Source organism: Trichechus manatus, unplaced genomic scaffold (assembly GCF_000243295.1).
Source record: "Trichechus manatus latirostris isolate Lorelei unplaced genomic scaffold, TriManLat1.0 scaffold00092, whole genome shotgun sequence".
NCBI lineage: Eukaryota > Metazoa > Chordata > Mammalia > Sirenia > Trichechidae > Trichechus > Trichechus manatus.
In genome coordinates this window covers 7,884,359-7,897,546 of record NW_004444028.1, presented here as the reverse complement: position 1 = coordinate 7,897,546, position 13,188 = coordinate 7,884,359, and the positions used below count along the sequence as shown (strand labels likewise).

Below are 13,188 nucleotides of genomic sequence, written 5' to 3'. Positions count from 1 at the left end.
TGCTTTTAAATAAGGATTCTCCAGTAGGATAATATATAAAAGATTTTCCATGTTATTTTATTAAGTTTACTTTCTCTCATTAAAACTTTTTAAAAGTCTAATGACGGGCACAGAATTACAATGCCATATTACACAACTACAGTATTGTTAATTAAATAGAGCAGCCCAATAAGTTGTAAACATTTTAAATGTAGTAAACAAGACTTGGCATGTCTTCTCCCCAAAACTTGCCATTACAATGCTCTTTCTATGAATAATTTTTCTTCCTGGAAAATTTTCCAGGTATATTTTAGTCTTTAAAAAATAGTACACTGAAATAATATGGGGAAAGATTTAGTCATGGCAATTTCACTGAAGCTTTTATTGCCTCTGTTGGTGACATGACAGGGATTGTAAGAAACACAGTTGAACTTACAGAGATAATGCAGATGATATTCAATAATCTTGATCTCAAGTATTTTTATATGTGGGCACTTCTAATTTTATACATCTTACTATTAAAAAAGCGTTACATTTTAAAATGTGTACCTGTTTTGACATTTGGCAAAAAGGAAACTGTACCTGTGGTTCAATTTAAAACAAAGAGTCAGCATGGGGTGTTACCAGATGAAGACTGCGCATTTACGAATTAAAGCAATTCAAGTCATGTGTGCCTCCCTTTCACACTCTCACGGACACACACACACTCACACTCACACTCACACACATGGCCATATGTGTAAGCATTTTTTAGTACAAAATATTCCCTGTGACCAGGCATTTATCCTCCGAATAATCACATCACGTTCAGCCTTCTCTCTTCAGCCCGAGTAATTGTTTTCATTCTAAGATGCCATCAGAGTGAACAGCCTTAACTTTTATGCTACATAATTATACTCAAAAGCTTTATGTATATTCTTGTTTATAATTACACAGTAATTATAAATGTTCAGTACCAAACTGGTGACAAGCACTGTTTTGTTGAAAAGGTCTCGCATTTAAAAGAAAAAATTTTTAGAACTCCAAGGCACTGGGCCACGAATTAATATCAAACTTTTATGAAAAACAATTTATGTTGGGGGGAAAAAAAAAAAAAAAGCTAGTGTGATGTCATTGAAAAACACAGCATACTTGAATTAATCAAAAAAACAATACTATAACTCAAAATCTTCAAGACAGGAAATAAAACAGTCCATACATATATATATATACCTTTTAAAATTTTTCATAATTGAAGTTCCTCTTTTTATTTACAAAAATGAATTCAGGAAATACTGAAAGCAGCAGGATTCTCCTTTTTCCTTCCTTTTTTTTTTAAATAACCAATTCCAGTAACCTGAATAGAAATTTTCAAATTTTCCTTTTGGTAGAATTGTATTCTTGAATTAAAGGTATGATTGGAATATTAACATAATATCTACCGGGAAAGCTTTCTAGTCCATTTCAAAATCATGTAGGTAAAAAGCAGTTTCAATATGTCACTGTTTCTTAAAATCACTTCCACAACTGCATAAACTGTACTGTTATTCTCAAGTGTATCCCTTTGCTAATTTAAACACCTGGCCTTCAAGAGTGCCTGGATATACCAAGCAAAATCTATTCCTATTACAGACCACCGTCATCCAGCATTTGAATTTTAACGTTTTTTAACCTGCTTTATGGAAATGTTCAAGACAGCAGTAACCCTTCCTCACACGTCAGTTAAGTGAGCAGAGAAACGAACGTTTTCAGCACGAAAGCAGCTCCTGGGTCTTGTAATCAAAACAAGACAACATTCTGCTTTGATGCGAAAACTGAACTAACTGGAGTAAAACAAACACAATTATAAGAGATTAAATAATTTAAGAGAACAGAAGCCAGACCGGAATTTCTGCATTAAGTGTACACCTGCTGGAAAATCTCTGCTCCTGAAGTACATACTTGGCAACCACAGTGATTAGCAGTTACAGTAATTTCAACAAAATAAGACGTCACCAAAAATGGACCATCTGTCTGAAATAGCAGTACCTATATTATAAAGATTGAACTTCATGGCTCATCACAACCATTTTCAAAATTTAATTCCTACTATCTTCTCATAAATGAAGGGAATCTCATTTGTGTTCCATAGTGCGAGGACTGAACACAAACAGCAAACCAGAAAATAAACCCCGATGCCTAAATGTAGGATATTGTATTGTGTGGCGATAAAACATTCAAAACAAATTAAATAGTTTAACTTATCTGACAGGCATATAAGCATTTCAAACTCATAATGAAATCCAATCACGTAACGCATAATGTAGAGAGAAGTGGCGCCTAACATCATGCGGGCATGTTCTAAATAAAGTTCCCTGTGGAGCAGATACGGAGAAACACAGGTGAGGGCGGACTGTTCTGTGGAACTTTTGTGAGACCGTGGGTCTGAAGCACAATAAACTTTTCAGGTAGGCACCAAGTTATCCTAAGAATTTTTCACGTCGGTTATTTGTGACATTTTTTTCATGAGATACTCTATTCACATCAATAATAATTGTGATTTGCAAAAAAAAAAAAAATTCCCCAAAACCAAAACACCATTTCAGATCCGGTACACTTAAATATATCACTCTCATTGGAAGTGCTATCAGCGTAGTCTTTGCAACTAGCCCAAAGCATATATTTAAGAAGTTTTTATAAATTGTTTGTGATGTTCATATGTTTAATTCTTACGCCAAACTTTCCTGATGAAGACAGCATTGTGCTTTATGTGAGAATGGAAACCTCAAAAGAATCACCATAAAGCTTCTAAGACTTATGGGAGAATAAACTAGGATGGTCCACAGATATCAGATGAACTCCACAATGTTGGAATTATGAATGTTTAGAGCGGCCCAGACTAGAAGACAAGCCCAAACCACCATCAGAAGAATGAAATACGATATGGTCCAAGATGTATCCTTAAAGTTTCGTCTCAACCCTCAGCCTGCACTGTGAGGATTGGTCTTCAGTTCAGTCCAGCCAGCAGAAATTGACTGTGCAATTTTCCGTTGTATTTATTGTACAGACTATGTACATTCTAGAAGGTTCCTTTAGTGCTACACTGTCGTACTTTTTGTCCCAGCAATTTGAGGGCGTGCAAATTCCACAAAGTCATCAATAAGAACAGGCCATGCTCCTGGAAAAAAGAAAAAATATGGGAGAAAAGAAAGAAAGAAAAAGCAGAAATAAAGCTAACATTTTAATAGAATGCTTAATTTTTTAATATCTTCCCCATAAGAGTTTATCATTCTTATTCATTCCTACTGAAAAGAGTTCCAAAATTCTAACTTTTCAGAGTTTCTACCCAAAATATTCCTTCCTTTCTTTCTGCTATGTTAAGCCAACGTTTGGTCTTTTCTTCAGTGATTAAAAACTTTTTTTGACAACCAACCAAAACTATTAAGCTTTCTACAGGCCACTGAAGGAACCCCAACAAAAGGTCAAAACTGGTGGTCTAACGAATGGCTGTGGTACGATGGCAATGCTGTCAGTGCTGAAGGCATGCTAGGGGGAAACAAGTTTTCAGACATTTTGTGGCAATCTTACAAAGAAAACTAACAGTGATCATCAAAGTTCATCCTATTTCATAATAAATTACTAAAAGATTTTAAAGTACAAACACCTACTCCTCACTTAGCATCTCGTTATCCGATATTTCACATTTATGACAACAGTAAAAAATCTACTACCCGACTATTTTGCACATTAACAACATGTCTGGCAGTAACAAATGCTGAGGCGTGAGGTGAGAGTAATGCTGCCTGTGCTGGTTAAGATTATGTGTCAACCTGACTGCGCCATGATTCTCAGTGGTTTGGCAGTTATGTAATGATGTACTCATCCTCCATTTTGTGATCTGAGGTGGTCATCCTCCATTTTCACACAACACTGATTTTTGCATAATGACCTGGTCTTTGGAACCTAACCACGCTGATAAGTGAGGAGCAGGTGTATATGCATGCCCCTACGCATCCACACACCAACCTCTAAGTCAGGACAGTTTTCCAGTTTTTTGAAAAGCCTTCTAGAAGGCTCTGCTGTCAGTCATATAGAAGAGTAAACATCTCTAATTTGTCAGTGAAGGCTATAAATGACAATGAAAAAAGGGGGGAGAAACAACATGATCCCTGGTTAACTTACAGGATTCCAGGATACTCTTCAGGAGGCCAAGGTTGCGAGAGATTTTCAAAGAACACCTCTGTCTATTCAACAATCTCAGAAATCCACCCTGCTAGTACTCAAGGGGGACCACGGAAGTGTGTGTGAAGCTACTGATGTAAATCACTGTCACTTTCGGAAAAACAAAAGTGCATGTCCTGATGGTGGATGGTAGCATCACCTTCATACATAAATGGAGACGTACCAGAAAAGTGTTCCGTTTGTGAATATTTATTTAATGCCTACAGGGCTACAACTAGACAGCTATAGTACATTCCAGATTGCACAAGTCACTCAACTCAAGGAGTTTGTAATCAAGCTTATATACGAGACAAACAAGTAATACAAAATACATACAAACAAGAACAAAAGTACATCGAGACGAGAACAGGTACCTAAAGTGAACTGAAAAGCTAAAACATGGCTGAAAATTACTCATGCCTTTCTGGTACACACGGATATGGAGCTGGAATTTAAATACAGGATAGAAACTATAAATCGATACAGAGGATGAAGGCCATTTCACACATTCAGAAGAGCACAAATACAAGCTCAGAAGATGGAAATCCACCTCCAAGCAGAAGTGCACAAGAAGTTCAGGAATGTGCAATAAAAAGAGATAAGACGGAAACAACTGGTAGGACAACAACTTTCATTACCTTCTTCATCGTAATTAGACATGTCGTCTGCAATCATCGTACTGAAGTCTAAAAGGAGATTCCAAGTATCTTTTGGTATTGATCGTTTATGATGTTCCTAATAAAAACATACACATTCAAGTCACTAAAAATTGTTGGAGAAAACAGTCTAGATAATGCCAAACAAAAGAATGCAAAACAACTCGTGTAATAAAATCCTAGTCATCAGTTTTCATTCTATGTTCATTACGTGTTCGGAAACAACTTACTAATGCTTTAAAATGTGTTCATTGATTTTCAAACAAAGCCAGAAGAGAAAACATACAGAACTGCAAAAAACATGAACTTACCAACAAAAATTTATTCCATAAGTCTAAGAATTTAAATCTTCCATTAAGCACTAAATTCCAGTAGGCAATGGCCATTTCTAGATCTGTAATATTAAAAATAAATTATGTATTTTAATGCCATAAATATTTGCACCTACAAATGATCTTACAAAAAAACAGGCGAGACAAAAAACCTAAAAGGAAAAGTTTATACCCTGAGTACTTGTGCATTAACAATTTCCTATAGAAAGAAGCCCAAGCTTTGTATCTGCCTCCATCACTGAACATCAGTCCCCTCAGGCCTACAGGGTAAGAAGAAAGTACTTACCTCACAGGGGTGTTATGGAGTTTAATTTAGATGACGTAAATAAACTTGTCTGACTAGCTCATAAGCATTCAAGTATTAATGGACACCAGGATTTCTCAACCTTGGCATTTTTTACATTTTGGGCCCGACAATTCTTTGTTATGGGTACAGTAGGATGTGTAGCAGCATCCCTGGTCTCCATCTAATAGATGCCAGTATCATACCCCTCCCCCTCCGTGTTGACAATCAAATATGTCTCCAGATACTTGTCAAAGGTCCCCTGGGAGGCAAAATCACCCCAGCTGGGAATCACTGATGTACACCTATAGGTTGGGAAGCAAAGGACTTCTACCCACAATCCTATAAAACCTTTACACTTCAAGTTGGTGGCTGACTGATGCTGATCTCAAGAGGTAACCTTTAAGAATATTAATTACAAATTAAAACTAATAATAAACTCAGACTTGCTCGTTTTAAAAGTTTACTGAAGACAATACAAATGGCTTTTTCATAGGGTTTGGAGCGGAGTAAGGAGGCAAGACTGCCACGTGACAAAGACGAAGAACTACACCTGACCTCCATGACGGAGAGAAGAACTGGCTTCTTTCAAGGAACTGAAGTAATTAAGAAAGTACCTAGCCTTTGTAAGTGAATTTACATCTCCAGAACAGGAAAAATTACATCCCAAGTTACTTAAAAGCTCTTTTAGGTGTGCTCTCAAGATCACTCTTGATAATGTGTGAAATCGTGAGAGACTGGAAGACTCCAAGGGGCCAGAAGATGGGCGAGCGCTGCCCCGATTTTTTAGAAACACTAAGAAGGGATCATCTTGATGCTAACCCACTGACAAAAACAGATGATCCACAAGAAATGGACTAAACACCACAACTGTGAGGAACTGCAGGGTTCACTAAGTCACACAAAACGTTGAGAATTCCTGGAGTGGTCGAAGAGGCAGGTGATAAACCCTTAAATGATACAGACATGGCTCTATCATATGGAGATAACCTGAAACCAGGATAATGACTAGTCATCTGAATAAACAACCACTTCCCCAGCGTTAAGAAAATAAAGTCAATCCACAGGAAGATCTCTCAGGAATGATTCTGTTGATAATCCTGTTCTAGCCAACAATTTCATCAATGACTAGAGCAAAGATACGCTAGGCATGTGTGGGGTAAAGAATTTAACTTTACCCAAAGAATTTGGTCTTTGTCCTTAGTCCCTGAGAGACAACCTCTCCCCAGTGACTGTAGTGTCTTTGATGAGGCCTCCAGACCACACCTGAGGGTTTATGCTGAGGAGGTACCTCTTGCGGTTGCAGGGTGGGGAGAAAGGTACCATGCCAGATGAAAAAGACCCACTCCCTGATATCAGCTCCACCTCAAAGGAAGGAGGGGGTTGGGCTGATTCCATCAATCATGCCTATGTACTGAGAGCCCCATAAAGGTTCTGGACACAGAGGCTCCATGGAGATCCTGGTTGGTAAAAGATGGACGTGGGGGGCAGTGCGTCCCTTGTGGGACATGGAAGCTCTGCACTGAGAACCTCCCAGGCCTCACCCTGTGTGTCTCTCATCTGTTCTCTTTTCACTGTAATAAAAACTGTAATCGTGAGTACAGCACTTTTTAGGGGTTCTGCAAGATGTTCCAGAAAATGATTAAACCTGAGGGAGCAGTGGGTGCCAGCTGGTCAGAAGTGGTGAAGCCCTGGGAAGCCTTGAGCTTATGGCTGCATTCCTGAAGGGATAGCCAGTGGGTCAGACACAAGGGTGTGATAGTGACTCCCAAGCTCACCGCTGGCGTTTGAGGTCTTGGGCAGACTTGGTGGCCTGTGTGTCCTTTAACCTGTGACCTCTGACCTGGCTCTGGGTGGTTAGGGTCAGAGGGAGAAGTACTGCAGGTGCAGCTGGGGTCACAACACAAGCGGAACAGAGGGGAAGAGAAGTGATAATAAATTGAGTTAGATTACTCAACAGGGCATGGTTTCCATATCTACAGAAAAAAGGCAGAGGGATGGCCAGCACAATAGATTACTAATACCATAAAGCAGCCTCATCCTCTCTGCTAATCTCCCTTCTGAGGGGTACTATCCTCACAGACACCCAATTAAGAAGGGACTGAAACAACTTTTTATCAAAATTCTGCTTGGAATTTAACCAGTTAAACCCATCTATACCGGTCCTGTAGGGTCACGAGGAGTCAGAATCAACTTGACAGCACACCTGACAATCCCATCTATTATCCCTAACTATTGCCAAAAATGCAAAACACCTTTGGTTATCTCTTTGCTACTGTCATCCCAACCTTCACAACTGGGATTCTTTCCTTGATTTTATTTTCTCTATTTGCCTTCCTTCCTAACCCTTCCCACTATGCCCTCTGGAATGCCCACCCTCTGGAATACCCATTACGACACAACCAACCTCTCCTAGATCTTGAACGTTTTCAGAGAAGGTTCCCTCAACCTTCTTGTCCTGCCTGAAAGCCTGGATCGACCCAAAAGACACCGACCTCTGGCACTGCTCTCAAGTGGCAATGGATGATTATCCCTCCCACAAGAGCATGGACATCTCTTAGATCACCACTGCCACCTCTACACCATTATTCATCCACCTTGACGGACATACCTGTCCTGCTCCATAAACGCATACCAGCTAGCGCTATCACATGCCCTGCCTCATCTCTATCATCTACCAAGCTCCTACTCAAACCCTCACATTCTGAGGTCTTTGGCACTCGGTTCACAGTCCTTCTTGACCCCAAGCTCTGCCAACATCCTGAAATTCTTCAGTGTCCATGTGAAAAGTCATACAAACACTGTAGCCTATTAGAATTGTACTCACCTCTGCTGTTGTTTGTTGTTAGGGGCTGTCTAGTCGGTTCTGACTCATAGCGACCCTGTGTACAACAGAACAAAATACTGCCCGGTCCTGCGCCATCCTCACAATCATTGCTATGCTTGAGCCCACTGTTGCAGCCACTGTGTCAGTCCACCTCATTGAGGGTCTTCCTCTTTTTCACTGATCCTCTACCTTACCAAGCATGATATCTTTTTCCAAGGACTGGTCCCTCCTGATAACACGTCCAGAGTATGAGAGACAAAGTCTCACCATCCTCGCTTCTAAGGAGCACTCTGACTGTACTTCTTCCAAGACGGATTTGTTCGTTCTTCTGGCAATCCATGGTATATGCAATATTGTTCACCCACACCCACCCACACCATAATTCACTGTAAAACTCACTCCCCAAGACCATATCCTGAACCTTAATGTTTTTATCACCCCGAACTGTTCTGACTAAATTTTAAACTCCAACATCTCAGATATATGTTTATCACTGCAGCTCAGCTCTCTTTCTCCTCTTCCCACTGTATCTGTTCTTTACTCTCACCAAGAGCTGGGAGCCCTCCATTCCTGTTCCATTATGCATTACTTCAACCACATCCTGGCTATATAACTGCTACTTCCTTTGCCTCCTATCTTTCTGATACAACTGTTTTTGCAAAGTTCTAATCCTAGATGAGTATAACCTTCAGTCCACATCAACATTAATGTCCCAAATTAACCTTCAAATTTAGCAAGGCTCTCCACTCTTTCACCTGTTAAAAATAGCCACCTCTCCAATTTCTCCTAACTTCTTCAATTTCCTCAACTCCCTACACCACTTCTCTAAGCAGATAACCTTACCTCCTACCTCAAAGAAAAACATACAGGCCATACGGCAGAAAACCTAAGCCATCTTTATTTGACCTAAACCTCTTCAAGGATAGGGACTACATACCCTACACCATAGGAGGCATTCAGAAACTGCTGAATGAACTTCTATGGCTCCACATAAACATTCAAACTCACTGTACTCCTCTTCCCTCAAATTCAACAGAAAAGGTGCCTCTTCTTTCTCTTATCCAAGAATAAGCCCCTTCTACCTCTATTTTGGATCTAATACTGTCCTGCCTCGTCAAAGGTCTTGACTATTGATTAGCTTTCTTCTCCCCTTCTTCTCTATCTTCAGCTTTGCCCTGTCTTTCGGCTCTTCCCCTCCACGAAGAAACATGCTCCCATTATCACCTATCTTTTAAAAGTCTTTCTTAGATCTCTCATTCCCTTATTAGTGCCCCTCTTTCTCCTTTCCTTCACAGAGAATCTTGAAGCAGTACATACAACCCTCTACTTTGATACATAATTTGTTACTGAAAATATGATCTAAGAGAACTAAAGAATATGACACAATGCCTAATCACACTTCTTTTTAGACACCGTCTTTAAAGCTGTGTAGCCAATATTCCTTCCAGGTTCTTTAAGTCTGTTCTTTTCTTTACCAATTAAACACACAATGGCTTGGCTTAAGTGCAGTAAATGCTCAGTTGAGACTGAAGATCTGCTGCGATCAGCATGCCCAGTGACTGCCATCCTCACTTCAAACGCATGTACATTCCTGAGAATTATAAAGCTCATTACCCGTGTCACCACTGTTTCCTTTTCAACTAACTTTTTTTTATAAAATAAGGATAAGAAACAAATGCAATATTCAAATAACCACATCAGCAGACACACACAAATGCACTTTGTCAGCTGATGTGCTCAGGTAAGAATCGACAAGAGTAGAAGCAAACATGCACGGTGTTTGAAAGTTCAGGCTGTAGATCTTTTTGTAGTCTACATTAAGTGCCCCATTTCCTCGCCTCCCACTCCATCCTCAATCCACTATAAATCAGCGTACACCATCAACACTCATCCCACTCAAATCAATCTCCGGAGGGCCACCACCACATGGCCGCCAAACACACACTTTTCTGTCTTTATTCTACTTGGCTCTCTGCCACATCTGAAGGACCTGAGGCCCCCCGGATGGAGCCGCCCCTTCTCAGTTTCGGCCACAGCACTCGGGGTCCCCTGTCCTCTCTGCCTTCTCGTTCTCCTTTCCTGGTTCTGCTACCCCCACCCACCAAGCCGTGTGTCGGCAACAGTCACCACCTCTGCCACTCCCCTCGGTACATTGTCCAAGCCCTTAGCTTTTTTCACATCATACTCTCAACCACCTCTAACAACTCTGAAACAGGAAACCTAGCTCTCACGACAGGGTTCCGTTCTGATGACTCCGTCCTAAGTTGGTTCTGACGTAAGTCGAATACTTCTTTTTTTTTAAAGGTTTTCATTGTTATTGCCTTTTATTATCAATATCCTTATAAAACCGATCTTTGTCTTTGGGGGTTGTAAACATCACGTATACAGTTACAGCTTCAACATCGGCACTTCCTGCTTCTCCATTTATACACCGGTTATGCAGACTCGCCCCCCAAAAAATACCAAAACAATGGACGGTTCATCAGTCAGGGGCTACCTGTATTCTAGGCCCATTTATCTAACTGCCTAAGGACTCCATGATTCATAGGGTCGCTATGAGTTGGATTCGACTCCACAGCAGCAGTTTTGATTTTTTTTTTTTAAGGACCCTTCAACTGGGTATCCATAAACAACCCAAACTCAACAGGGCTCAAAGTGAACTCATTATTTTACCTCCATGGATCTGCTATTCCGTGAGAATCACAGGCGAAGACTGCTTCTCTTCCTCATCACACGCACCCAGTCGAAGCTCTCATTCTGCCTTCCCCGTCTCCACGGGCAGGACTATGTTAGAGACCTTCTCACTCCTAGCTCAATCACCGTAACGGTGCTTCACAGCCAATCCTGCCTTCTCCAGCCCTGCTTTCTCGGCTCCTTTTAAAGGGTCACACTGCTTTCACGCTCATGTTGGAAGTCATCGGGATTTACGACTGCCTTCAGATAAACTCGACACTTCTGGTAAAGCCCAATTAGCTGCAGTTCTCAAAGGGGCTGCGTATGTTCTCTCACCTCTGAGCAACTGAACATGCTAATCCCTCCACCTGGAACGGCTTCTTTTTCTTTTGGCCTTGAAAACCGGTATCCACTCTTCAAGGCTCAAACATTACAACCTTTGTGAAAACTTCAAAATGTCCTGACCTCAGGCTCTCAGAGTATATAGTAAGCCATCAATAAATGTTTTTCAATGAAAAACGAAGGCTTCAAAAGCAATTAAGTTATAATCAAGAGCTGAAATAAGATTAAATTCTAAGACAATCAAATGTACAGTATCACAGATATAGGAAAAATCGCCCTTAAGACAGAAATGTCTGAGTGAAGAACACCCTAGAGAGAAGTACTTAAACACAGTAGTTTAGAGGATGAGTTTTGGGATCCTAAACCCCAGCTCGACCACTTACTAGCTGCGTGACCTTGTGATTCAGTTTAAAATGAAAATAACAACAGTACCAACCCTCGCAAGGCTGCTCTAAGAATTAAACGAGTTAACACACATACAGCATTTAGAATAGTGCCTGGTAAATAATACATGGGTACTTACTAGCAGTTCCTTTTAATAATGAAAAAAATTGTCCTCATAGATTGTGAAGCAGTATTAGGAAAGAGTGCAAATTCAGTGATAAGATAACAAGCAGCAACATCAGTTCAAATAAACAAAAGGAAACTGCAAAGAAACAGAGATAGGGCATCCGCCACGGACGGCAAGTCCTAATAGTACTGCCTGCAGTGGAAATACCTGCAGAAAGAACCCTCAAGACCTTATAGTAAATAAGAAACGCAAACAGATACGCCTGATGTCATTCTTTGCAGCAGGATACCGAGGGCGATGTGGGAGTTCATAAACAAGGAACAGTTAAGTGCAGGATGAACAGGGAAATGAACTGACACGAGAATGGAACACAAGTCCCTCAGGGAGACAAACGCTGTCAACTCATCAGGGAGAACGGGGTGGTGATTAAATTCTACTCCCAACGCCTTAATTTACTTAGACAGATCTCAACTTACTTAGCACAACAAAATACAATACAAATACAGAACGTGGAGTCCTAAGAGCTGCGGGCTAGTGGTGGGTTTGCAACTCCAAGCATGTGCTCTTCAGTGGGACTTGCTGACTCTGAGTTTCCTTATCTGCAAGGGGAGGATAACAGGTTTTCTACTAAACTCAAAGAGCTGTGAAGGGAACCAAATGGGATTATATAAGTGAAAGTACTCTTTAAAGATTTAATACTCCATGTATTAATGTTAAAATCTTTTCAATCAGCTGCACAGCTTGATTGGACAGCTAGCTGAACTACAGTTCACAGGAAAATGACTTACAAACTTTAGTTTAACAGAAGTTTAAGATGGTCCTAAAAATGACGTGGCTGCTGAAGAACAGACACGATCTCTGACCACATGGCGAGTGTGAGCAGCCCCACAACGCACAGCAGACCCACTGTGTCCCACCTTAAACACCCTCCCAGAGCACTGTGTTCAGCATTAAGTGCTCTGTTTTCAGAGAGACTGGAAATGTGTTTAGGGCGGACAATAACAGGGACAACAAAGGTCTCCTCCAATGAAGACCAGTTAAAAGAGCTGGAATACTAGAAAAAAGAGGACAAGGGGTGAGCAATCGCGCTCTTTAAACGGCTAAACGACGTCCTCCACGTTGTCCTAGAGGACACACCAAGAGCAGTGGTGGGCACTGTGGAGACAGAGACGTCCGTCCGCTCACTAAGGAGAACTCTGGAGCAACAAGCAAGAGTATTCTGCGACAGGACTGGGCCGCTTTCTGAAGCAACGGGTGTCTAGTCCCCGATGTTCAAAAGCAGAAGCTAAATGTGCATGAGGCAGGGACACTACTTTGGGTACACTCGGGTTACATTTAACAGAGGGCTCAGGGCAGGGACACGACTTTGGGTACACTCGGGTTACATTTAACAGAGGGCTCAGGGC

General features: G+C 40.9%; 1 protein-coding gene across 1 annotated transcript in view; it reads right to left on the bottom strand.

The window, feature by feature from the left end:
- Positions 1-257: 257 nt before the first annotated feature.
- DCUN1D1 (defective in cullin neddylation 1 domain containing 1) overlaps positions 258-13,188 on the bottom strand; it is a 23,416-nt gene continuing 10,485 nt past the window's right edge. The window contains exons 5-7 of the mRNA XM_004382301.2: positions 5,126-5,208; positions 4,797-4,893; positions 258-3,115 (exon numbers count right to left, since the gene is read on the bottom strand). Coding sequence (XP_004382358.2) covers positions 3,036-3,115; positions 4,797-4,893; positions 5,126-5,208 — 260 coding nt within the window. The 3' untranslated portion in view covers positions 258-3,035. The remainder of the gene's footprint in view (positions 3,116-4,796; positions 4,894-5,125; positions 5,209-13,188) is intronic.